This window comes from Plectropomus leopardus, chromosome 11 (genome assembly GCF_026936395.1).
Source record: "Plectropomus leopardus strain MGB_pleo_1.0 chromosome 11, ASM2693639v1, whole genome shotgun sequence".
Classification (NCBI taxonomy): Eukaryota; Metazoa; Chordata; class Actinopteri; order Perciformes; family Serranidae; genus Plectropomus; species Plectropomus leopardus.
In genome coordinates, this window is record NC_142186.1 from 24,993,730 (window position 1) to 25,021,671 (window position 27,942).

A 27,942-nucleotide genomic window follows, 5' to 3' on the forward strand; every position below is an offset into this window, starting at 1 on the left:
TGCAAAAGCCCTGCAATGTCCTGTAGGTGAGTGTCCTTTATTTGCTACTCTAAAAACTTCCTGTGATGACTATTTAAACTTTTCCAGCTCTTTTCTGCAGTCTGTGTTAAGGTTTGGTCATTTTTTGACATGTTTTTTGGTGTTACTTACTTTGACTTGCAACTGAAGTGAAGAAATTATAGCTCCATGTTTCCCATAATAGTCTTTTGGTATGTGTGTTTTAAATCTTTAAATGCAGATTTGATATTTCCAAATATTTTCTATCAATAAAATAAAACTAATTCAAGCAGTGAGTACTAAAATAACCCAGAACCAAATAGTGGCTGTTCACCTTTGAGACCTGCTGTGGATATGGGTACGGAAAAGAAGGATGTTGTATGCTGTAAAGCCCAATGAGGCTAATTATAGTTTGTGATATCGGGATTTATAAATAAAATTGATTTGAATTTAATTTAATTTCAAGATTTCTGACAGTAAATTGAAATTGTCCCACGGACCCTTAAACAAGTCAAACAACTGCTCTAAACAACATTTGGGAGAAGTGCAATCATAATGCCCCCAAAACAGTAAAAAATGTCACAATTTCCCAAATGGACATCAATCCAAGTGCTGATCTTCAATTTACAAAGATGCAAAAAAAGGAAATAAGCAGGAAGCAGAATTATTTTTGCACTATGGAAACACACAACTTTGATACTCTGATAACTTGAGAAAGCTACAAAATAACACAAAATCGTCTTTGGGAGTGGTGTTGCTTAGTTGTGAGAGCGCATCCTCCACTTATCGTAAGATTGGCAGATTGATCCGCGGCTCCTCCAGTCTTGATGTCGAAGTATTCTTGGGATGAACCCCAAATATGAGTGTGTGTGAATGTTTAACTGATGAGCAGGTGGCACCTTGTGTGGGAGCTTCGTCCACGAGTGTATGAATTTGTGTGTGAGCGGGGGAATTCTCATGCACAGCTCATGTGGTGTAAAGCAGCAGTGTGCCCTTTAACTGGCTGGAAGACCACAGAGGTGCTACATAAATTCAGGTCCAGTTACTCTTCCTGTTTGGTTGTGCAATGTTTGATGCACTTCCTTTGTGCTGTAAATCAAGACTTCATTTTCCCAGGAGGCAGAATTGCGTAGTGAAAGCGAGGATTATAGGAAACCAGTTTTAACGTTGATGGTGTCATTATTCTTTAACCATTAAATGCCATACAACATTGACTTCTTAAAGAAAAGTTAAACTTGTCTATTTCCTCTTTAATATTATTATAACATTCATGAGGTTAAAGCAGTGGAGGGAAGGAACAGAGCAGCATTTACAGTAAATTCCTCTTTACAATTTGATGCATTGCAACAGTTTGATGAGTTGCGACACTCAAAAGAATGACCAAATCTAGGAAACATCTTTGTTGTCACTCTGTGGCTGTGAGAAAAAAAAAAAACAGAATGTGTGCCGTTTGGCACATTGCTGCGTTCGTCCTGCAGCCTGAGAGTGGTGTCAGAGGGTAACAGAAACCAAACCAACTGTTTAATGTGAATCTGTGAGGAAAATAATGCAAACGGCAATGGCTGGCGTTAACCACGATGAACGACACCTGCGCTCTGCTGTGTGTGTGTGTGTGTGTGTGTGTGTGTGTGTGTGTGTGTGTGTGTGTGTGTGTGTGTGTGTGTGTGTGTTGGGGCGGGGCTATATACACTGTAGATTCTTCCCCTTATTCTGAGGGTTTTAGACAAAGGTTTAACAGTGTTGCTGTCACCTTTACATGTATTTGTTCTTCTTGCATATTTGCATCGATGCTATAAATAACATAGTTTACAGTCTAATGAGAAAATTGTTGCCTCGGGAAAAGAATTGACATTTTGTAGTTTCCATGAATTCAAATATGCCCTTTTGAACCTCTTGTAGGTCAGTATGATTTGCAAGTTAAATGCAGATTGTTCCTGTTTGTTCCACAGGTTGTAAAATGTCGACGTGTGTGTTTGTGGCATCTGTCAAACAAGCCTTCCTTGTGCTGCAGTGGATGTTTGTTGGTGTCTCTTACAAGCATCTGCAAGCTTATTGTGGTATCAGAAGAAAAAAATAAGAAAACACACTGTTTTATACTATCTGCTTCATGCCAATATTCAGTTATAGCTCTGGAGTTAATGCCTCAGTAGTCTGACAATGAAACGAGTTCACAGTTGCAAATGGCTTACCAGCTGAAAGCAGCTCTCTCACACACACACACACACACACACACAGAGCACATATATAGAGGGGGGAAGGTTGAACTGCAAATAAGGAAGTGTTCTGTGACTCTGACCTTTGTGTGTTGCACACACACACACACACACACACACACACACACACCTGGAAGTAGAGAACTAACAGACAACAGTGGCAGCAGACAGGTGGGCAGGCAGAGAGGAAAAGCTTTGCAAACGTCTGACTGAGAGACAAAGTGTGGGCTTGTTCACAAAAGGCACGAGGAGAATATCAAACTTTGTGGACTTTTTTTTTTTAGAAATGTTTTATTCCTGAAACAGGTGGAATTACTGGACAGGCACTCTCGCTCATGATTGGATGAAAGAGTTTGGACTATCTATTTTTTTTGCGTTGAGATCTGCACCGAAAACTAAGGAAAGTACTATCAGAGAGTTTCCAGAGATTAAATCTACTCTGCTCTTAAATATGATGAGTTTTTGTTTTGGTCGTCTTTAGAAAAAAAAAAAAAAGAAAACCCAAAAAAACCAACATCTCTATCTGTTGGAGGAATTCCGGCCTGTCAGCTATTTTGGTTCCTGTCTTGCTTTCACTATTTTGTGAAAGGAGATGTAAGAAGGAAGGAAGGGGAGAGCGAGTGAGAGAGGACGACAGCGAGAGGAGGGGAGTCAGACATATACAGTCTGAGCGCCTCGGAGAGAGTCAGTTGTGTTCAGAAGCAGCTGAGAAGAGTAAGTGTTTACCTGCTTTCCTACTGGGATGGAGAGAGAGGGGTTGGATATAAGAGGAGGATTGGGTGGAGGGAAGCATGGAAGGAGAGGAGGAGGAGGAGGAGGAGAGCGGGTAGTTTAAAGGCTGTTTTGTAAATATGGTGTCATACAGAGACATAGAAGCGGTAATTTGTCTGTTAGATGTGAGTGTCAGAGAGTTCAGTGCAAGTGTGAAGGAGAAAAGTGAGTTATCTTAAGTGCTATAGAGTGAGGAAGTGTTGAGGAACTGGGTGTTTCTTTATAAAATTAGATATACAAATACTGTGCTCATGCTTGTGAGTCTGCACATGTTCAGCAACAACTCTCACCATTCACTCTCCGTCTCTTTGTGCCCAGAAGAAGCCAAGACACAACATGGTTCGGTGAGTCCCCCGCTGGACAGTGTGACTCTCCGTTAGTCGACTCTGGTCGTGCACTCTGTGTTTTTTATGCAAGGCGTGATGACAACTTCTCTGTTTCCATTCCTCCTTCTCTTTCTTTCCCCGGCTGTCGACTCGTCCTGCTCTGTTCCTCTATCATGTGATTTGTGATGTTCTGTGTCTGTTTGCGTAAAGAAAATGTGTCATAAAGGATGTTTTAGCTCAGTGGTTGAGTAAGAAACTTTTTTTTTCTTTTTCGAATGCTCAACACTCAAGGTTCCCTTTACCTTAAGCTGATGGCTCTTTCCTTCTGTGACTGATCAAATCTTTGTTTGTTGTTTGACGTTTTTTGTGGGAACCCAAAGTTCAAGGTGAAACACAATCTAATTCTCATGCACAGCTCAGGTTGGATTCAAAAGCTCCATAAATACAATATTTTCATGATACTGAAGTCATGATACAATATTATTGTGATTTTAAATGTTTGCAGACTATTGCGATAACATATATTGCTATTTATTATTTATTTTCGACTGCAAATTTTGTCCCAAAGGAAAACTTTGTGAACATCTGTTTCATCTAATAGGTTTTCAGTCTGTTTATCTCAGATCAATCATTTTTATTGCAGCAAATTGTTTCTGAAAAGCGGTTGATTTTATTATTCTATGAGGCTACCAAAAGTTTAATTGTATTTGCGATATTAATAATTTATGTACTAAAAAATCTATACTTGGTGTCCTTGAAATTATGCATTTCTATGCAAAATATTGCGATACCATGCCGCATCGATTCTTTCCTGTTCTTATAATACACGGGCATCCCCACAGTTTAACATTTTAAGCTTTTTATTGCACGTTTTCACCCTGAAACTGGAATAAAAAATAGAAAATGATTTAACAACTAAATCTGAAAGCAGCTAGTTAGTTCACAGGAGAAAAAGCCTGTAGCTGATTGAACATTTGAATGATTTTCTCCTCGACTTTTAAAAGCATGTTGTAAGGGTTTTTTCTGTGTAAGCTTAGAAGCTGTGAGCCGCTTGACCACTTTTCCAACCTCAGACGGCTCCAGGAAGTGATAAAATATTAGATATTTGGTATGAACTGATGCCTTTATGTTACGCTGAGTAATAAAAGTCCACAGTTGTTGCTGAAAGGGCTTTTAACTGGAGCTTCACTGCATTATTTGGTGTTATAGTAGATGCACGGTACAATTTTAAGATCGCTGTTATTTTGGAATTTTATTCTTCACCACTGGCTCTTAACTGAGCCAGTGGTGAAGGTGTTAATTTTGTGGTTAAAAGATACTTAAAGAAGATATGCATGGTCTGGTTTATAGTTAGAGATAAATAAATAAAATATGCATTATTTTATCATTAATGTAAAGGCTGTAAAAGCTGCACCTGGAATGTAAACAATTAGTCTGAAAATCAGTTAGGTTATTATCAATTAATCAATTAACATTTTAAATAATAAATGTCAAAAATATTCGCAATTCACAATTCTTACCAGACACCACAGCGATATATTAATTCATAGGTTTAATTAATAAAATAAAAGAAATGGAGGAAGGAAAGGACATCTTTACATGTATGAGACTTACGCCCTAAAACAATTTGTACGATATTTATAACTGTAAATTTTCTGTTGACTAGAAGATTAATTGATTAATCATTTCAGAATGACACAAGACTGTGATAAGACCTGCTTTTCCTGCAGTGGAGATTTATTAATCAACATCTACTGTACTTTTACATTTCTATTAAAAAAAAGAACATTTATTTTATGTTGTCTATAAAATAAATGTGTACTTGTGTTGCAGTGCACTCAGAAATAATACTGGCTGTTTGTGTACGTTGATGTTAGTGTATGTAGAGGCGTATGTGTTTATATTTACAGGCTTGTGTGTGCACTGAGTGCAGTTATATACTAATATTGATTGTATTTTTCGTGTGTGTGCATGTGTGTTGAGCAGGTGGTTCCACAGAGACATCACAGGCCTGCAGGCCGAGGAAATGCTGAAGACTCGAGGCATCCATGGCAGCTTTCTGGCCCGACCCAGCAAGAAAAACGTAGGAGATTTCTCCCTCTCTGTCAGGTAATAAAAAAAAAAACACCCAAACTCTCTCTTAAACTCCACAGAAGAAAACGTACTGTCCTTTGCTTTAAAACATGCTGTAAGTTCGCCCACTGTGCTCTTCCATTTCAAACCCTAAAAGACATAATTTACAAAAAACTGTGTGAATACAGAATCTCATAGATTGTTGGAGCACATGGATGTTTCAGCTCATCAGACACTGGACTCTTTTCTTTATTACTTTTTTATTTACTTCCTTAACTCATCTGCCTCCTTTAATCTTCACCGTTCAGCACAAAACAACCTGCTTTACAAACTGATGGATTTGCGATATTTTTAGTGTAGATGACAATCAAACTTTCCACTGCACTTTGTGGGAAGGATAAAATCACACCTGGCATTTATGAACATGTAGGTAAAGATAACTGCTGATGCTTTTTTTTTTTTATTTATCTAGATCTAAGGTTTAGTTGATTTGGTTGGTATTCACAATATGACAGACTGAAGTGAGGGTGACATTTTTTTACCTGTGAAAAAAATAGCAGGCATTACTTAAAACCTAAAAAAAAAAAATCCTATCGTAATAATGATGAGGCTCATTACTTAAACTATGACGATGTAAAGATGTTAAGTTTCAAGTTAAATACTGATCACAGTGCTGCGGTCTGTATATTTGGATATGTAAGTGCAGCTGTATCTGTACAGATGTTAAACTGAGTAACTCGAGTGTTTCGAGATTGACACAGATATATTCTGGTTATATTTAGCATATGTACATTATATTGTGAGATTTTCTGTTATTGTGCTAATATGTCTGTTCAAGCCTTTCAGGCGAGAGCTGTTGATTTCTTAATTCTGAATTCTTGAACGTATCAGATGTATCAGTTATTGATCAGCAGTAGTAGTAGGAGGTAAAAGTTGAAATTAATTAACTTTTTTTAAGAGTTTTTTGGAGTGGTAATTTAGCCTTTGTTTGATTAATGATAGTGACAGACATGCAACAAAGGTCCATAGACTGGAATCTAATGTAGTAGCGCTGCACGCGACTGCTGGCACTCCCAAATGCAGATTTTTTTGTATAACTGACCCCAAAAGTAAAAAAAAAAAACCAACAAAAAAAAAAACCAAACAAAACAAAAAAACCTCCACAGCAATTCATACCTTCCTTTAAAAAACACACATTTAAAAACCAACCAACCAAACAAAAAAAACAAGCTTTTACACTTTCGTCTAAACACATCAGGCGGACTGGAGACGTTAATGTGGAAATAGACACGTTTTTTACGTATCATTATGAGGTAAACACTGATTACACAATGTAATTCCTATAGAATTATGACACCATCTGTGTTTAGGTGTATCAGTGTCGCTTTCACTATGAAATTTTGTCTGCCAACAGACACGATCTCCCCTGATCTCCAGGCTCAATTCACAGCACAAAGGAAGTGTGTCAACCACTGCCCAACTAAAACAGGAAGACGATAGCGCTTTAGTTTATCCTGATAGCTAGGGCAGGGCAGTATCTCAATTTTAAATCAATATTGTGATATGAAACTAGATATTGTCTAAGGTTTTGAATAACGTAACATTGTAAGTTTTGTCTTCCTGGTTTTAAAAGTTTCATTTACAGTAAAATGATGTCATTTTCTGAATTTACTAGATTGTTCTAGCTCTTCTCATTATTTGCCTTTGTCCACTTCGGCATTATATCCACATAGCTGATGATTATTATTATTCATAAATCTCATTGTGTAAATATTTTGTGAAAGCACCAACAGTCAACCCAAAAAAATGCTGTTGCTTTACCGATACTGAGATATTTGGTTTGAAAACACACTGCAAAAATGGCCTGTCAAATTTAAGGCCAAACACCCTAGATTTAAGCATACTTGCACTTAAAATAAGCAAATTTGGCTGCCAGTGCAGTAAGCAAATTTTGCTTGTTAAGATGTCTTAAAACCAGTAAAACTGTGTGACTCTCATTATAGCCCATAAAGTCTTGAAATAAGATCAAAAACACTAATTTCAAACAATTTATTTAAGCCTAGTTGGACATACTAGTGCTTAAAATAAGATTTCTATAGACCTGAATTGGATGTTTCCAGACTTGTCTCCTGTATCTAGTTAAAAATAACTCAGAAAAAGACAAAGATGCTTAACAAGACCAGGCAAGTGATATGTACTTGAATTAAGTCAAATGATCTTTCCTAGTCAGCACTAGATAATCCATTTATACTTAAAACAAGACTAACTAGATTTTTTAATCTAAATATAAGATTATTACACTTGGTTAGATCTGCAATTTTTGCAGTGCAGTGTGATATTTGATTTTCTCTAACTGTTGTAATAGCTTTTGGTGGCTGCCCCCAGTTACCAAAGAGTATCGATGTAAGTTCTTTGCAGTTATTATCAATAAAAATGGAGAAAGGTGGAACAAATGAAGTATCTGTAAAGCGATCTGTTTGACTCTGCAACAGCAGCGACAACAATTATACTAATTGGAAACTCTAGGGAGCGGAAAAAGTTGTCTGTTTCCCCTTTAAACCTCATGAATGTGATTTGTTAGCTTTGTGACAGACCTCTACATGTCACACTGCCATTGGCACTAAAATGTGTCAAACTTTAAAAAGGAAGTAAGAATTACAAATCCCAAAAGTTTTCTGTCATTTTACTTTAATCTTAGTTTTTGTTGTTTGTAGGATTAGTATTAAATGTTTTTCTCCAAATCAAGTTTAGCTGAAAAACCACGATCCACCATTAAAATGTTGATTTCTGGTCCTAAATAATAAGAGGAAATTCCAAATTCAGCTTTTTACTGATAAGACGTCAGGTAACTAGAGAACTACTGTATTAACTGCAGAACACAGAGGGCAGATACTGAAAGCTCGCATGAATGTGCCAAAGACAAACATACTATATACATACTACTATACAGAGAATGTACTGTATATATAGAACATATATTCAGTAGTACAGTGTGTGAAAGTCAAATTAAGCTCTGTGAGGATCTGATCTGTGGCCCAACGCTGAAACATTTCAGCATATGAAGCAAATAAATGTCAAAGAAATTTTATTGTGCAGTTTAAACTTTCATAAATAAAAGCTCCTTACACAGAGAAGTTCTCTTTACGGTTATTATGAGGTTTTAAATTTTTGCTGGTTGCTCCGTCTCCTCAGAGTGGGCGAGCTGGTGACCCACATCCGCATCCAGAACACAGGAGACTACTACGACCTGTACGGCGGGGAGAAGTTTGCCACCTTGTCCGAGCTGGTGGAGTACTACACAGCTGAGAACGGCATCCTGCAGGACAAGGACGGCACCGTCATCGAACTCAGATACCCCCTCAACTGCTCCGACCCCACCACAGAGAGGTTTGTCACTCTTACCTGTCACTGTTAAAGCCCCTGTAGGTTAATGTGGCCCACACTAACCGTCTCCTCTGTGCTGCCTCCACCTACACTCTCAACGTTTGGTTAGGTGGTTAGGTCAATGAGCATTATTTCCTCTAACTGTAATTCAGCAGGGGTAATAAGTGTCATCTGAAGGTTTGTTATTCCATGGGATTTAAATATTTTCCTCTGGGGTGAAGATCATATGAGTAATAGATTTTGGTGTAAAAGCATCTTTGTCAGAATGAGTCAGTGAAAATAAACACCCATGCTCCAGACAAAAAGAGCCCACAGCTGTCGAGGCTTCGTTCCTGCATCTGCCTCTGCAGCTGATGGATTACATGTGATCAGCGTCGACATTATCAGGGGTGGGAGGCGTCGAATCAAGTACTTTTTTCAGGCACTTTAATTAAATATTCCACTGTGAGACTCTATCAGGGCAGCTGCAGGCGCTAAAAGGAACTCTACCCACAAAATGAAATTTTTTAATATCAATTACTCATTTAAGAAAATTGTTTCTCTTGCATGCCTCTGGGAAACGGCAAACATTTGGATTTACTAACTGATTGGGGACCACATTTAACCAGTTGAAATTTGATCTTATTGTATAGTTTTCTTTCCAAAACGTGGGGAAAAGGCAATGAACAACAAAAAAAGAAATGAGCCAAAAAAGACAGAAATTAATAATAATTCCACAAAAATTACCTGCAGAAATCATTTTTAAAAAATAGTTAATTTAAAAAATGGGGATAAAAAGAAATGACCCCTAAAAAGGGCTTAGAAAATTATATTTCTCTAACACACTTTTAAATGTGATATCATTATAATTAGCCATAAATACAGATTTCACCTAGCTTTTTTCCATTTTCCATTTTCTTGACACTTTTTGCCCTAGCTTTTTAAAAATAATTTTCTAAATCTGCTATTTTCATGCAATTTGGGGGATATTTCTTACCAAGTTGCTCGTTAACTTTTTTTTTCCAAATAGCACTGATTTGCAGAGTTCAGAGGTTTAAATACTTGTGAAAGGTGACTGAATGCAGAAAAAGAAAAGTGATGTTGCTCCAGGTTTCAAAGGGTTAACTACAGCAAACTATATCAACTGGTGCAGTATAATCCAAGTGATGTATGCTCAGCACATCCCAAAAACAAGCATTTCAACCTTACTATTTAAAAAGTAACTGTGAAACCTATCGATAATTTCTTCAAAGCCTGACTCCAATAATAAAGGTTTTTTTCCAGCAAAAATAAATATTTTTGGGAAATACTGAGCACACAACTGGATAAATGAGGCTTCATCATCACTGACTACTGTTTATTTAGGGAAAACTTAATCATCTTTTTAACAGCAATGCCCTAAATTCACATTTATATGTATCAACAGGATATATAATATATGATAACAACCACGATAAAATGATGAAAGAGTCCATAAAACCATATACTAGCAGCATTGTCTGTGTTTGTTGGATCATACAGCAGGAGTTGGGTGAGAGTTTGTTAATGGATATTTAATATAACTTTATTGTTAAATATGGTCCCCAGTCATCAATAAATCAACATCTTCACCGTTTTTTGTGGAGTAATGATAGAAAAATAATGTTTTTGTCATTAACTCAAGTTAGCACGGCATAAAGAACTGATGTACAAATATTTTTATATAAGTATGGCCAAGTACTTCTTTAAAGAGTTCTGAAATGTCTTAAATTAGTATTATTTTTTTGTAATTATTAGGCTTTAAATCATTAAATAATCCTAATTGAATTGAATTGCCACAGACATTTTATCCAAATTTCTTATTTGCCTTTATACTTACCTGCAATGCTTGAATAAGAAAAAGATCATTTGTCCAAAAATCAATTTTGAAAAGGTCTTAAAAGCATTAAATGCAAGTGTCATGAAGACATCCTGTATATGTTTGCTCTTCTGCATTCCAGATGGAAGTATTTTTATTTTTTTTAATTTTTATTATTACCCTCTATAGACACGTATAACAATATAAAAAAATACTCGAATGAGTTTTTTGATTAGTTAAATCACCTAAAAGTACATATTCCCAAAAAATCCAGGTGGTCGGAGGGGGGCTTTAAATGTTTCAACACAATAATGCAGCACAAACCTTTACAGATAAAATATCAAATACTGATGAAGTTAGACCATCCAATAAAAAACAAACAGAAATTACAATGTGAACATAACAAAAATGCAACGGCACATTTCCAATGAGCAATAAGTAGACATTAACGTCCTGCTATGGATCATTTTTTAAGTACATTGAAATGAAACCAAACATGTAAATGTTCTCAGTAATTATCAGTCCTTGCGATCAGTGATTGAAAGTCTGGTTCCTCTAATGCTGGACAACAGAGCTGTGCTGATTAATCGATTAGTTGTCAATTATTACATTTATCATAAACAAATTTTATTATCACTTAATCCGTTCGAAAAAAAAACAAACAACAACAAGTAAAAAATCTCTTATTCGTGCTTCTTAAATGTGATCATTTTCTATTTTCTTTGCTCCTGTTTTCTTTACTGGATATCTTTGGATTATGGACAAAACAAGACATTTCAGGATTTCATCTTGGGCTTTGGGAAAAACTAATTGACATTTTTCACCATTACTCACCTTTTTTTAGACCAGGCAACTCATTGATTAATCAAGAAAATAATCCACAGATGAATAGAGAATAAAAATAATTGTTAGTTGCAGCCCCAATGGAGTACAATCCACGAAGACACAACAAACCTCCAAATTTATGTTTGGTAATAACCGGTGATCACTGTAATCTGTTTCCTAATAAACATGATGGGGGGGTGATGAGGAGATTCTAGTTTATGCAATCACTTGACAAAATGTAAGATTACCTGTTTCCATTTAACATTTAACATTAAATAAGCACATAAAAACATCATTATATTGGGGATACTGTTGTATTTCTATAATGCTTGTAACTTTTCTGTTTTTTGAGCATATGTAAAGAGTTTTAAAAACTTTTTTTACAATATAGAACATCATGTTGTTTGTCAAATATTGCAGAGGATATGCAGGATATCCATTTATTCAACTTATGCACAGAGCAACTGACAGAAACTATTCTTGGTCTTCAGATTTTAAAACTTAAACTAAAAGTATGCTGTGAACACAGGACTTGTACGTGCAGTGATGCACATTCCTGTTGTGGTATTGCTACTTTATGTACATTTTTTGATAGTCGATGTCAGTAACTTGTAAATGTCTCTTTGCTAATTATAGCAAGTAGATAATCTAACAGATATTTCCTTACGTCTGCGTTGCATGTAGAACAGACCACATCAAAGAATCCTCCGGGTTGCTGCCGTAAATACGATAAAAATCTGTTTACTGTGTGTCAAATGCAGGTTAAAGAAATACTTACTAGTGGGGTTTTTTTACCCACTTTGTACTTCTGACTTACATTACATGACTGCTTGAGGTAGTGTTTGTTTATTAATTGAGTTTTTTTCCTCCAAGCTGGAAACATTATGCAACTGTAGACTTCTTAAAGTGGGTTAATGTCCAACTTGTAGTGATAAACTCATACAGTCGCACTCCTTTTATGAGTCAAGGAGGACACTACTTTCTATCGTGTGTGTGTGTGTGTGTGTGTGTGTGTGTGTGTGTGTGTGTGGCTGTGTACTCATCACTAGCTGGAGGCTCTACCCTCTGGCCCCCCCCCCTTCTCGTCCTTCTCTCTCTGTTCGTTTCTCTAACTTCCCTTTTGTTGCTGCGGTTGGAAACTTTAAGTTTTGACACTTTTGAAAGCAATGGCCAGACCCTATTTGTCTTCCTCTATTGCACACTCCATCATGTTCTTGCTCACTCGCTGTCTTCCTCATCTCACCCGATCTCTCTATCTCATCTCAGCTTGATCTCTCTCTCTCTCTCTCTCTCTCACACACATACACACACACATACACACGCACACCTCAGCAGGTCACCATTTATGTTTGATCTCATGTATCTGGGCGGCTTATCTCTTCTCAGAAAAGTGGATAAATATGGTGAGGCAAATGACGTGTTGACGTTATTTAGATGCAGTTATAGGTGGAGCAAAGCCTGACAGACATGATTGCACTTTAATCTTGGGTGTGCATGGTTGAATTGCATTAAACGTGCCCACTCACCGTGCAGGGCTTTAGCAATTATTCCCCTGCACAAGCTGTTCTTTAACTTCTGCAGAAGTGCACAGACACCACTTTTTTGTGCTTTTTCGTTGGTGCCTCAGGTGCTTTATGCAACCTGTTGTAACTAAAAAACCATCAGGTGGAGTCCAATTTTAGTTTCTGTAAAAGCAAACACTGATTTGACAAGTAAGTTAATCACAGAACTGAATCTTTAAAAAAAGATTATAAAGAGAGTTAAAAAAAGTTATAAAGAGAGTAGACAGTGTGTGACAGACAGAGGGAGGGGAGGGGAGGTGGTGTGTGTGTGTGTGTGTGTGTATAGGGGGTATCTTCTGTGGTTGTTAGATATCGAAGGGGGGGTGGGGGGCAGGCTATAAATACTTTGTCCTCTTCAGCCACGAAATCTGTCATCAGAAATTTTCCGACCGCAAAGCAGGAAGTTTAGAAGAAGAAATCGAGAACAGTGCCTAAAATTAAGTCACAGCCCAACACGGCCAAGTGTGCCTTAACTAATTCTCACACGCTCCACAAAAACACACCCAGAGAAATAAAACCTGCCTGTAACAGCAACATCTGTACATGCTCTTTTTAACTTTACATACAATGCACCTGATTGTGCTGCGGATTTCTATTTCTGCTCACAGTGTAGTGAGCACAGCAGTCCAGTGTACCACATCAGTGAGTGTCTGACAACCGCTCAGCCCTGAATAGACTCATGCATGTAATTCACAGTTAGTGGTGCTCTGCTCACATACAGTACATAGAGGTCAGTTCAAAAACAGGAGGGTGTTTTTTTTGTTTGTTCTGTTTTTAGTTGCTGTGTGCAAAATGTTAAATATTAAAGCACTGGGCCATGGCCCCCTGAGACGATTGCTGCCCCCTCCCCCAGGTGAAAATTATTGGAGGCTGATATTACTGCTTTTAAGAGGCTGTGGCATGCTCAATTTTACAGCTACCACGAAGGCAGCAGTTTATTGTGAAACTGGATGACTGTGAGCAACCTGTTTTCTGGAGCAGCTGATGACTCCTCAGCCTCTCTCTGAGCTGGCTTCCTGTGGCTTTCACAAAAATTTATTTGGAAATAAATGATGGTTTTATTTCAATAAATTTAATTTTCATTCATCATTGTTGTAGACCTAAAAATAGAACAAAGTTTTATTTAATGTTTAATCAGCAGTGAAAAAGGCAAATGTGCACACTTAAATCCATGCCAAAATCAAGTCTACTATGCAAGCTTATCGGTCAGAGACCTTCTTTAAGGCATCTGTGACTGAAAGCTTGCTAAACATGATTTTTGCATGGAGTTTAGTGTGTGGATTTGCTTTTTTCACCGTTAACAATTCAGCTCCAGCACCTTAGTCTAAGTCCAAACACCGGGTGAGAGGTGTTTTTTCAAGATTTTATGTTGATTAGCAACATTTCATCTCCTAAAACGAGCATTGTACATCTATGGCCTGCCGCCTTTATCAGGATATTTTTTCTTGCAGATCACAGCAGTGAACCACAAACAAATGCAGCTTGGGGCATGAACATCTTTAGAAATGTGTACTCAGTGTGAAGCATTAGTGCCTTTGTGTCACAGGTGGTACCACGGTCACCTGTCGGGGCCGAATGCAGAGAAGCTGCTCAGTGCACGAGACGAGCCGGGGACCTTCCTTGTCAGAGAGTCGCTGTCCAAACCTGGAGACTTTGTCCTGTCGGTTCTGACGGACGAGAGGAGCAAAACTGGAGGGAAGAGGGTCTCCCACATCAAGATCATGTGTCAGGTGAGTTTGTCTTTGTGCTTTGGTGTAGATTTTGCCCTTAATATCTTGGACACTCCCTCCGCCCAACCCCCACCCCTCCCACATTAAAAACATGAAAGTTGCAGAGGACTTTTATTTTGACAGATTTACAGACATTTATACCAAAAACTGATGCAAAAACGCACAAATTCTTGGATAAAAATTCCCCAGAATGTAGGAAATCAAAAATTGGATGCTGGAAATTGGACCCAAAACCCCCATTTCATATGTGCCCCCCCCCGCCCAAAGTTTAAACCAAATCTATGTCCCTGTCCTTCTGTGTCTCGGCATGTGATCTTGAGTGTGTATGTGTGTGTGTGTGTCTCAGCGTATGACCACATATGTGTGTGTGGCATGCAAGATAAAGGGTGCATGAAACTTAAGTTTATTTTCGGTCAGTCTTATGCTTTGAATATACAGAATTAAGAGTCCCTGAAACAGATTCACATCATGTGAAAATACTGAGGGGTATTCCCACAGTTGTGCAGTCGCACTTTGAAATAGGTACAAAGTCTAATTTCCTCTGTCTTAAGCAATAAAAGGCTGTTGCTCTTATTTCAACTCTGCTTTTGTTCAGAAATGCCAGGCACAGTTTTACTAAAGATGTTCAGCAAAAAAAAGAAAAATGTTTTATTTCTGAGTTAAAAAGATACATGAAACCAAAAACTGTAACCTGGTGTTTAAACACTCCCTGTAAACATCTGTTGGTGGTATTCACAGTACAGCATCAAGTCAAACCGTCGTCCTCTCAAACTCGTTTTCATAGGTTGTGTCTTTCCGTCATCATCAGGGCTTTTGCGTTTTATATTTGGCCGTGGTTCACCTCATAGAAAACACAGTTCAGGCCTCATTTAAATGGAAGCCTTTGTTTGTGTGCAGCGCTGGGGTGCAAAGGATTAATGTGAGATTAGTGGAAGGGTCAAAAAGGTCTTTTCATGAGCACGTGGCAAAGATTAGGTGAGTTTCTGACAGCACTCAGCTCTAACCTGCAGAGTGTGTAAGCTGCTGCTGTAACCAGTGAAAACATCAGCACACATTCATGCCTTTTAAATAATCGCATGGCCAGTAAACAAACATTATCATTTATTTGATAAACCCTTTGAAACCTGAGCAAATTAGCTTTATTTCTTTCAAAGACATGGGAAGAAGGCGATGAGCAACTTAAAAAGAAATGACTCAAAAATATCTGATTAAAAGTACAACAAAATTACCTAAAAGAAGCAAAAATAAAAAGGATAATAAACAAACAATGAAAATACTTGAAAAACAGCTTAAAAAATTACAATAATCCTATGACATAATTTTGCATTTTTAATACTGAGAATTATAAATATAGTTTTCTAGACATTTTTCCTAGATTTTTAAAAAATAATTTTCTAAATCTACTTATTTCTTGCAATTTGTTCCCCATGTTTTTGAAAAAAAAAAAAAAAAAACTAAACCAATTTGCTCAGGGTTCAAAGGTTAAAATACTTGTGAAAGGTGTCTGAAAGCAGCACCAGAAAAGCGATGTCGATCCAGCTTTCAAAGGGTTTAGCTGTTGTTATTATTGATGTTATTGGTTTCACAGTCAACATCAATAATAAGTCAATCAATAAGTCTCCTCTTTTTAAGTTCCCTTTTTTAATTTTTTGCATAATTGCTTCTTTTTTCAAACTTTGTTTTTACACCAAACATTTCTGCAGAACCTCTCTGCATGTGCTCATCCAGACCGATGTGTTTTTTGTGTTTCTTCAGAATGACAGGTACACAGTTGGAGGTTCAGAGCTGTTTGACACGCTGACAGACCTGGTGGACTACTACAAACGCAAAAGCATTGAGGAGATCTCTGGGAACTGGGTGCATCTCAAACAGGTGAACTTTTTTTTACACAACATGTCGACAAAATGAGTTCGTTTTGTGAAAAAAACAAAAAACAGAAACAGTTCTATGTGAATTATTCAAACAGACGAGCAGCCCGGCCCACAGATAGGAAATATTACTCACAGCTCAGTCTTATGTCAGTCTGATGATGATGTGGATTGCGTGCATTGGCCTGTTTTTTTTCTCTCATCTCTATTATAAGATTTTTCCGCCTTTCTCTCTCTCACACACACTCTGTCTGTCTGTCGTCTCCAGCCGTATTACTCCACCAGAGTGAATGCAGCAGATATCGACAGCAGAGTGAAACAGCTGGATCAGACCACACAGCAGCAGCAGGATGGAGAGGGCGAGAAGAGCAAGGCGGGCTTCTGGGAGGAGTTTGATGTAAGATTTGACCCAACCTCGGTTACATTCACTGTGACTGTCTCTTATCACAGGGTGGTCTTAGAGTGGGAAAATGTAAATTATACAACAGACAACTTATTACAAATTGACTATCCATAAACATCTCAAGACTTACTTCCTGACTCAGGGCAAAATTAAAGGTGTCATACTACCATCTTCTGGTGGTGAAATAAATAACTATGTCCCAATGCCATACCTCATATAATAATAACAGGCTTTGAGGATATTGTGCACTGAAAGAGTGACCAAATTAATTTTACTTAAAACACTAATTAACACCAACCCAAATGATGTAAACAATAGGAAATGAAAATGGAACTTTAAAAAGCTATTTTTACTCAAATAAATTACATGTTGTGGTGACTAGGACTGCAGCTGATGACTATTTCCATTACAGCTTCATCTGATCACAAAACCCCAAAACCCCAAGGTGACATCTCAACTCTTGTTCAAAACCAAAGATTTGTAGTTAGTGTATAAAACATTAAAGCAAGACAAAAAGAGAGCAGCAAATCCTTAAAACTGGGAAGCTGGAACTATGGATCATTTGGCATTTTTGCTGAAAAAAATATTAATAAAATTGCCTCTTTTTCTCTCCATCAACTAATTGATTAATCGACTAATGTCTCACCTCTACTGCTGGCAAAGCTCCAGTAAGATCTTGTAAAATATTGTTTCTCTTTGTAAAGTTATATTGCTAGTTGCATGATAAAGTCTTACCTGTATTGGAAGAAGTATTCAGATCCTTTACTTACCCAAAAGAAAAAATACAACACAGTAAAATCCTGTACAAGTATAATAAAAGCATAAACAGGATGATACTTACAACATTAAAAATAGAAAATGTCCTTGATTATTGCACTATTATATATTATGTAATTACATTATTGTTACTTTTATTAAAATTATTATAACTCATGCATTAATGTAAAAGCAGGATTTTAGTGTTGGTTGAGGTGGAGCTCATTTTAAACTACTGTCGAATGATAATTTTCTTTATTGATTATTATTATTTTATGGGTATTATTATGGATTAATCTGCAGATTATTGTCTTCATTAGTTGATTATTTGGTTTAGAGAGAAAATGAGAAAAAATAAAATAAAATGATAACAGTCATTTAAAGGAGAAGCAGGGAATCTTAACATTTATGAATCTGTAACCATGAAACATTGTAAAAATGACAAATTATTCTCATCATGACAAGAGGTTGGGTCGTAATTTATAATAAAATTTTAATTTTTTAAATCCTCCATATTTTCTTCATATCTTCAGGCTCTTCAGAAGTTTGAGGCCAAAGTGAAAAAGAGCAGAGAGGAGGGCCAGAGACCTGAGAACAAGAGCAAAAACAGATACAAGAATATCCTTCCCTGTAAGTTTTTAATCTTCTCAGTAACATTATTCTCAAAAGTTAAGCAAATATTATGACACATTTTGAAAGCACTCACATTAACTAAATTAAATTATTGTTTTTTCCACCATTTCCTTCCTCCATCCGCTTGACTCAAAAGTCAACGACACCAGGGTCGTCCTGCAGGACGCTGATCCTGATGTTGTGGGCTCAGATTACATCAACGCCAACTACGTGAGAGTAAGTCTCCAAAGTCTCACAGTTAGACTAAAGGACAAAAACACACCACAGGAAACTGTCAGACGTTCTCTTTTTATCTTTCTTTGAGGTTAATGTTGTTTGTTTGTTGAGCAGCGTTCAGTCGTTCACTGTGTGTTTATAGAACAACCTGTGGGAGTCCGGAGATCAGAAAGTTTACATCGCCACCCAGGGGTGCCTAGCAACAACTGTCAACGATTTCTGGCAGATGGTATGGCAGGAGAACACGAGGGTGATCGTCATGACAACAAGAGAGGTCGAGAAAGGGCGGGTCAGTATAAAAACACCATGCAAGAGAGCAGGGTGGTTTCCAGAAAGCAGGTTATGTGAAAACTCTGAGTATCTTAACCCCGAGATGAGAGAAACTCTGTTAAGTTAAGTCAAACTCTGAGTCAATCACCATGGTAACTGACTCTGTGAACATAACCTGCTCACTCACAGGTTTTCTATAAGAAACACCGAGTTGTATGTACCATAATCTAATACACAATCATCACAGTAATTCTCAGTCCCATGAAGAAAGTTAATATTGTATTCATGTTGTGTGCTTTATATCAATATCAAATGTTAATTCATTCATCAGGAAATTAGGCAGGAAGACATATATTATATATTATGTATATTATATATATATTATGTTAAAACATAATTCTGTTGGGGGATTAAATTCAGATTCAGACAACTTTATTTATCCCAAAGGGAAATTCAGTTTTGCAGCCCACCAGACCATACATACATCCATCACACAACAGTCAAGAAAAGAAAAGAAACAAAAAAAACAAAAAACAAAAACAACACAATAAACAGTATGTGACCAGGTCACCCCTCTGTGGCCCCTCTAGTAATGAAGCACACATAGACCCAAAGCCTTTCACGGCCGCAGCAAACAGCCGAGATAAATAAACACCTCAAGAGCATTGATAAATTCAAATACGACAACATAAATAAATGTGTTCCACCAAGGTGTACTGCACATTACATAATAAGTCTACATTCAGAGATTGTATAAATAGGCCACCAGTATATGAATTACAAGAAAAACCACTGTGTGGTTAAGCACAAGAACAGGAACCTGATAAATATAACACAAGTTTCTCATCCAAAGTGACTACTATCAAGGTTCAACTGTCTGATGGCAGAAGGAATGAAAAGATGATCTAGAAAAGCGATTTGTTTTCCTGACAGGCGCTGACTAAGATGACTAAAATAAGATGACTGAAATAGCCACTGAATTAATATTCAGATGTGTGTTTTTTTTGTCTGAAATACCGAAAGTATGAACCTCAAAATACCAAAATATGGTGAAATGTGTGGTCATTATGATGCACCTTTAATGACATTTTCTCCAAAATACTGTTGTTATTATTGTTTTAGTAATCACATAAATAAATTAGAGTTGACTTGACTTGACCCCACACAGCTTTTGACTTTCGTAAGGTTGTGTTTCACTGATATTTCCAACACTCAGCAGCTCACACCCAAAGAACCTAGATTGTTAACCCTTTGAAACCTACGAAAATTGGCTCGATGTCTTCAAAAAAAATATGGGTGAGCAACTATGTAAGAAATGGCTCAAAAATAAGCAAGAAATTAGTGAAACTTTAAAAGAAAATTAAAACAAAAGTTTAAAAAAAACAAAACAACAACCCCCAAAAAGAAACAAGAATAGTATTCAAAGAAAGTGTTAAAAATAAAACAAATTCAAATATTTTTTTCTGTCAAATAATTTTAAATATCTGGACGTTTTCTATTTATTTTGTCCATTTGCCTTTTTGTCTACTATCTGAAAGGAAACCAAACCAGATTTTTCACATCCCAGAGGTTTGAATAGCCCTACAGGTTAAAGGGAAAACTATTTTATTACTTTTTTATTTTTGGGTGAATTGTCCCTTTAACTTATTGCCTCCCAGCAAACAGTATTAGAAAATGGCCTTGATGGACATATTACAATACACAAAGTGCACTAAATATCGAAACACTATACTTTAAAGTGGTAGCAGACAAAGAAATTAAACATATTAATAGTATGCAAAATACTATTTATTTTTGTGCAGAATAAATGCGTTCCATACTGGCCCGACCCTCAGAGCTCCAAGGAGGTGGGTCCATTCGTGGTGACCTCTTCATCTGAGAGGGAAGCTGCTGATTACAAAATCAGAGTTATGGAAATCGCTCCTATGGACCAGGTAAGCTCCAAACACCGACCTCTGACCTCACTGCTCTGATGCAAAGCTCTCACCATGACTCTGGTCTTGTTATTGCAATCCTGTAATGTTTTTTCTCTTTCACAGCCAAAACAATCTCGCATTATCTGGCACTACCAGTACATGAGCTGGCCCGACCATGGCGTCCCTCAGGAGCCAGGTGGCGTCCTCAGCTTCCTCAGCCAAGTGAACTCTAAACAAGAAGAGTTTCATGGTGCTGGACCCATGATCATCCACTGCAGGTACGATCAGCTGAGAGCCAAGAGTCTTATGGAACCGCGGAGGTCCAAGATTGTAGCGTCCCAGAGCTGAACATGCAAAACTTAAATTATGAATGATCTCTGCCAGACCTGGACGAGACTATGCATTTGGTCATGTTTGTGTGTGTGTGTGTGTGTGTGTGTGTGTGCGTGTGTATGTGTGTCTGCAGCTAATCTGGCTTGCTACTAGACCAATCATCCTCATATTTTGTGTGCAGTTTAACCCTCGTGTTGTCCTGGGGTCATTCTGACCCCAAATGAAATCTTTTGCCTTCAGAATATTTTTATTATACTTGAATATATGTGAACAAGGTCTATTGGCCCTAAATTCCAAAATGAAGGGAAAAGTGTGTGGTTATGGGTTGGACTGAAGAAGACTAAAGGTGTAACACAGGACTGATTGACAATTTGTACAATATGCTTTAAATAACAGTCAAACCAGGCGGGGTCATTTTTGACCCCAGAGGACAAAAGGTGTACGGCATTTGGGAGGACATTGACTGTATGCTCGAGGACCCTTCATGGTTGCAGAGATTCACATTTAAAAAAAACAAAAAACAAACTGTTTTATTGATTGTTTTATCCCATCATTAACTGCTGACTCCTTTTAACTGGCTGCTATTGGCCACGACTGAATTTTTTTTTTTTTTTTTTACATTTTTTAGAGAATCACAGAGCAAAAGCCATTTCTGGCAACTGTCTTGACTTAAAACAAGCCTCAACTTGTTGCAGGCCACATTTTGACCTTTGTCAAGTTTCAAAAACTGACTTCCTTTGAAAAGTTTGGTCTTATTTTGAACAGACGCATCTGTGGAATAATTCCATCCCAGCATGTTATTATCCACTAAAGCTGGAGAGCTGCACTCTCTACTTGCAGGGACACTCAACTTACTTTGCTTGGGGGCCACTTTTGCAAAATGACTGGAGGACAGGGGTCAGTTTCAGCAGCCCAATACATTTAGGACATTTCTAGGAATTTTAGGACGTTTCTATGATTTCAGAAGGTTTTTAGGATTTTAGGGCATTAAGGGCTTAGCTAGGCCCTCTGTTGGTGGGGTGTGGGAGAGCTCTATATCGATGCTGTTTTATGCACTTTGGCACCTTGTGTTTACTAAATGTACAAAAATATACCCTGCTGTTTTCCGACCTTAAAGTTGAAGTGACAACTCTGCATGAAACCTGCATAAAAGCTACAAGCAGAGTCAAACTTTGGAGGTGTGAAAGTGAAAAAGTGCCTGTGACATATTCCATTTAAGATGATAAAATATAGTGAAAATCAGCAAATCTTTACCTTTCAGAGGCTTAGCTTATTTTTGCTAACTGATTATCAAAATCACCGTCATTCAATTTTTATGTCAATTGACTAATACATCACTTGTTTAAGCACTATTCAATACCACCTAATTCACAAGTCAGGATGTCCCTTCAAAGGTCTCAGTTCCTGAGAATCCAGATGTTTCCCAAATGAAGTTTTTGCCGAATTTCGGGTCACCGTCTGTCTCAGGGAGATCGTAAATCCTTTAAATGTGTGATGATCTGTGACTTGTGGAAGACATCTGTACTGGTGTTAAGTTGTGAAAAATGTCACAGCAACAAGTTTACCAAACCCAGGTTTCATAATTCTCTAATACTGATAACACTCAGAGGTTTAAGATTAAAATGATTAGATTTTCAGGATTAAGATAAGTAGCAGCTGAACAAAAGGTTTTGAGTCAACTGACAGTTTATCCTTATGGAATTTTCCCCGTGTGATGTGACGGATACTGAGGCCGCCTGTGCTTTTTTTAAAAACTTGTTGTTTAAATGATTATATGACCCTTGTGTAAGTATTTTGGTATGTGAACGTGTTTACAAAGCTGCACAGCAGTAACAAGATGTCCAAGAATCTCCCTTAACAAAACTGTTCTCAACACGTGACCCCCTTAAATCCCATCAGCCTCTTCTGTACTTTGTGTTTTTATGCTTATTATCAAAAATTAGCATGCTGAAGATAGGCCTTCAACTCTTAGTTAATTTGCAGATTATTTTCATGAGTAACCCTTTGAAACCTCAGCAAATTGGCTTGACTTCTTTTAAAAACATAGAATGAAGGCAAAGAAAAAAATAGCAAGAAATTGGTAAAAAGTTACATAAAAATTGCATGTTTTGTAAGAAACAATAGCAAAGAAGAAAATGTCCTCAAGAGAGTGCTAAAAATGAATATATATTGTTTGTGGAACATAATTTTTAATTATAAGATGTATTAATGTAGTTTTTTGGACATTTTTCCCTGTTTTTTGAATGATATCTAATAATTACCCCCGCTAATTATCATGTCATTTCTTTGTCACCTTTTACTAATTTTTTGCTATTTGCAATTTGCATTTTTCTCTGGTTTTAGAGGTCTGAATGAAAGGTGTGAAAGGTGTCTGATTTTTAAATTGCTTACATTTCAGGCAGCAGCCTCTGACTGAAAGATACATTAACTGATTCCTCTGAATTCTTGCAGTGCTGGAATTGGTCGAACAGGCACGATCTTGGTGATCGACATGATCATTCAGAACATTGACACTATAGGTAAACCTTTTTTTTCCTTAACAGAAATCCGTTCTTGAAATGTGTATTGAGTAAAAATAAACCCAATAAAAATACAGTGTACTTTTTCTCACACTGCCTCCATATAATGCTTTCTTATGTCAAACTGTAGGTCTGGACTGTGATCTCGACATCCCAAAATACATCCAGATGGTGCGAGAGCAGCGCTCTGGCATGGTGCAGACAGAGGCTCAGTACAAGTTCATCTACCTAGCCGTGTCCGAGTACATACAGACCACCAAGGCCAAAACCTCTGCCTCCATGGTGAGCAGCAGAGAAGACAAAAAAACAAGTGTTTCCTTGTGGCTGAAATATAGATTGACAGACAGAAACAGGGAGATGTCTCAGGAAAACAAAACAGAGTAATGAATGTCAATAGGCCTTTGCTCTTTTAGTGGCTGATTTGATCATCACAGCCGACTAGTTCAATGTCAACAGAATGATACGTTATCAGACAGCTGCTTGTGAAAGATGAACATTGACCCGGAGACAGCAAACAATAAACCACACAGACTAAACCAGTCGCCTGATATCTCTCTCTGTTTGAGTAATCCTCCAGTCATGTCTAAAAGTCTCCGTGTTTCTCTCTTCCCCAGGAAACTGAGACAGAGTATGGAAATCTGCAACTCAAACATCAACCAGCGAGCAGGAAGGTCTCAAAGTGAGTGTCTGTGTCAGTGTGAAAACGAAAGATGTCCTTAATACATTCACATCGCTCCTCTAAACCTCACACTGACGCCCTACTTTCTCTTCTAAACAACCATCCTCAGCCTTCTGTTTGCAGACAGTCTCTTTCAGCAGAGATACAGAGTTTTGGGCGGAGTGAGCTGAACTCCACCTCAGTATCGTTACTGCAAAAAATTATATATTTGAGTCTTAAAATCTAATTTTAATTTAAGGTGCAATGTGTAATGCTTTTCAACTATAGCGCCACCAGCAGGTCAACGTTGTCACATATCCATTGGCACAAAATTTACAAAGACATCAAGTTCCTGTTTGTCACGCACAGGCTGAGTTTAAGAAATCATTTGAATCCAGTTCAGAAGTTTGCTGTAGTTAAATGAAGCATGCCGACACACCGATAAAGTTACAGACACAGAGTGGATCTGAGCCGATGAGATGACCCAGAGCAAATAAATGGATTTTTTTTAATACAGTAAAATAAAGCTGTGATTAGACAACAAGTAAATAGTAGTTATTGGGTGGTAAAGGAAGGCAGTGATGAGAGTGAATACAATTACAAAAGGAAACAAAAGGCAGGAAGGGGGCATTTGCATTCAGACCTGCATGCAACAGTCGACAGGATCAAAATGATCAAATTAGCAGGGGAGACAAAAAGGATACAGTTGGCATTTGACTCAAAGGGCCAGATTAGTAGGGGGGCAGGAGCTGCTCTCAGATGTCTCGATTAGTGTGTCTGCACTGCCCAAATGTGTATTTTCATCAGCTGGCTCCCGCTGTGAAGGATGGGTGTCCAAATCCAGCAAAACCTAAAACAGTCCACCGTAAATCTAATTCCAGCGTGGTTTATTTTAGCGATAGTGAGTAATGAAGCGTCTTTCTTTGTTTTATTCGCAATTTTCATCTTCAGGGAGACCTGCATTTATGCATAGAGGTGAAAATTAATTAATGCTCAGCAGCTTTGTCTCACTCCCAGAGTGTCAATACACGCTGCTTGGGCAGTGTCACTATAATGATGCACTGGGCTTTTATCCAACTTTAAATATCATTATTAGTCCTTTAATGCTGAAAAACATGGAAGTTCACTTCAGGTGGGCAGGGTAGGATATTACGCTAGTGTTGTATGTTATGTGACGTTTTTTATACGTTTGCCACAAATGTTCCTATTTTAAGCCAAACCATGATGTTTTTCTCTAAACATAATTTTGTTGCCTAAACCTAAACACGTGCTTTTGCAAACCTGGAAAACAGAGCTTTTTACCAACCTGAAAATGTTCTGTTTTGACAAAGACACATTTCACAAGCTAAAACTGTACATTTCTTGTAAAAAAAGTTAAAGATATATGATATATACGTGTAACAAGCTTAAATTGCTGTTTAGAATTTCCCAAACTGACACAGAAGGGGTACCGACAGTGTCACTGTTTGCTGTCTAGGGCCACTGACTCGTCGTATTTCAAAAACAGTCTTTCAGTGAATCACTGTTGCACTTCCATAAAGATTTAATTCAGAAGAGACAGATTTTTACAACAATCAAAATCAAAGCAACAGAGTCTGATATCCTGACTTTTACTCTCTTGTATGAGTCACACTCCCATAATGCAACTTTTTCCTTATACACTTCATCAGGACTGAGTTCATCAGGGTTCCTCTTTTAAAAAACTTTGACTGCTTTCACTTCTTTTTGCAAATAAATTTAACTTCATGCGTAAAAACAGTGGAATGTCCCTTTCATGAACGACGATAGATTTTTTTAAAAGTGTGCAAACAATTTCAGACACCCCGCTTGTCTCTGTTCTGCACCTGAATATCATAATTCTTGAGCTCTGAGCGCGGACATCACTCATGTATGAACTGAATAATGCTCTAATTAGCCAATTAGGAAAGAAATAAAACAACACAAACCATTCAGCCTCGAACACAGTAAACTTTGACCCACTTGGAGCTCTGAATAGTTGGCTGCCAGCTTTGAGTGACTGATTCACGGACGGTTGGTCTGTTTAAATCGCTCCCATGCAGCGGCCCTGCTCATTAACCTCTGCAGCGTCCCTGATTCACTTCTAACAGAGCTGTGTCGAATCAGTATCAGCTGGTGTATAAAAATGGACATGAATAAAGAAATCACTAATCAGCTCATTCTTTGTCTGTTTCCAGAAATAAGGAGGACGTTTACGAGAATCTGTCAAAAGGGAAGAAAGACGGGAAGAAACCAAAGTCAGACAAGAAAAGTGGCTCCGTGAGGAAAAGATAGAAATTTTTTATCAAAGTATGTCATGTTTTTATATTTATGAAGGCAAGAATTTGTATTTTAAAAGAGATAATAAAGTTACAGTGTGAAATTTAGAAATAAGGTAATCGTTTGACATCACAGTTGTCATACAAATACTCGGCTGAGAATAAAGCCAGAACATGTGTGAACACTTTGTTGTGCAATTGTCTTTTTTAAAATTGCAGTCATTTCTACAAAGACACCGAAATGTTGGGATGCTTCGATATTTAGAATTGGAAGCTTCTCTATTTTAACAGTTCTTGAAATGAAAAGTTATAATGTTTTATTTATTGTTCATCGGTCATTTTTAATTTTTGTTGTCAATTCAGTTTAATTTCAGTTAGTTAGAGTGGATTTCCTCATTTTAGTTTAGTTTTTTGTCTAAAATGTTTAGTTTTAGTTTAGTTTTTATTAGTTTTAGTTGTTTTTTTGTTGTTTTTTTTAATAATATGGGGCGTACTCTTCAGGGGCAAATAAGAAGTCCAGCATTGGTATTACAGTACAAACCCAACACTTTGTAAAGGCATGAGGCTACGTATGATCCTTATTTTTAAAACTGTAGTTTTTATGTTTATTTAATTCAATGTAATTAAAAAGCTTTTCCACACCTAGATTCAGTTCATATTTTAATCTGAGTGTACTATATTAACTTTTTCATCAGTGTTGTGTAAAGCTGTCAAGTTGATTAAATGATTTTTGTTTTTTTTTTAGTCCTGTAGCTCAATAATACACAATATATTTAGATGCAGATAAATTAACAAAAGAACATCAGAAGCAGGAGATGAACATTAGAGTGTTTATAATTTCAAGTTTTTGTACTTTGGGAAATTTAATGAAAAAACAGATAGATCTTAAATTTTCCCTTTTTTGTTCATCTTTTGTTATTTATACACTTCAACTTTTGTATGCACCAACCAACCAAACAATGTCATTTTTTCATATACATCCGGATTTATTGGCCAATTTCTTTTTCTTTAAATTCACCAGTCTTCTCTCTCTCATATATCTGAGCTACATTTCTTATGGAAATTTGCACCTTTCTCAAATGCCAACCCTCCACAGAACACAGATAAGACTTACTGACTCACATTTCCACACTGATTGATTAATAAAATCTTTTAATACAAACACCAGACGGTGTGGTGTTGTGGAAGGTTTGGTGACATCAGTATTTCAGACAATGATTAAGAATTATTAGTGTTTTTTTAAACTGCTCTTTCTGGGGACAATAATGAACTTGAACCCTCAGCTTTTTTCCCCCTTTCAACACCATCAAGTGTTGAACCTTTTGGTGACATAATCTCTATTACACCAGTATTGTTTAGGGCATTATCTTAATCACTGCTTAAAATTCAACTATTGA

The 27,942-nt window shown here is 37.1% G+C and overlaps 1 protein-coding gene across 3 annotated transcripts; it reads left to right on the forward strand.

The window, feature by feature from the left end:
• On the forward strand, positions 1 to 26,730 carry ptpn6 (protein tyrosine phosphatase non-receptor type 6). 3 transcript variants are annotated; one of them, XM_042489338.2, is made up of 16 exons: positions 2,570 to 2,924; positions 3,300 to 3,325; positions 5,294 to 5,416; positions 8,573 to 8,767; positions 14,514 to 14,697; positions 16,453 to 16,569; positions 16,834 to 16,962; positions 18,258 to 18,354; positions 18,494 to 18,573; positions 18,716 to 18,862; positions 20,646 to 20,777; positions 20,883 to 21,037; positions 23,544 to 23,611; positions 23,742 to 23,893; positions 24,226 to 24,290; positions 26,465 to 26,730. In XM_042489338.2, exons 2-16 carry the CDS (start codon positions 3,318 to 3,320, stop codon positions 26,559 to 26,561), a joined length of 1,749 nt encoding a protein of 582 aa, XP_042345272.1. In that variant the 5' UTR covers positions 2,570 to 2,924; positions 3,300 to 3,317; the 3' UTR covers positions 26,562 to 26,730. The 3 variants fall into 3 exon arrangements, with proteins under 3 accessions (XP_087940512.1, XP_042345272.1, XP_042345274.1); XM_042489340.2 differs by having other exon boundaries at positions 3,303 to 3,325; XM_088084386.1 differs by lacking the exons at positions 2,570 to 2,924; positions 3,300 to 3,325 and adding an exon at positions 1 to 26.
• The last annotated feature ends 1,212 nt before the right edge of the window (positions 26,731 to 27,942 follow it).

Bases quoted from the DNA above. Each gene is read 5' to 3' on its own strand.
- ptpn6 (XM_088084386.1), top strand. The intron at 8,768-14,513 runs GTTTGTCACTCT...TTTGTGTCACAG, and splicing joins TCCGACCCCACCACAGAGAG to GTGGTACCACGGTCACCTGT. The intron at 18,574-18,715 runs GTAAGTCTCCAA...GTGTGTTTATAG, and splicing joins TCAACGCCAACTACGTGAGA to AACAACCTGTGGGAGTCCGG.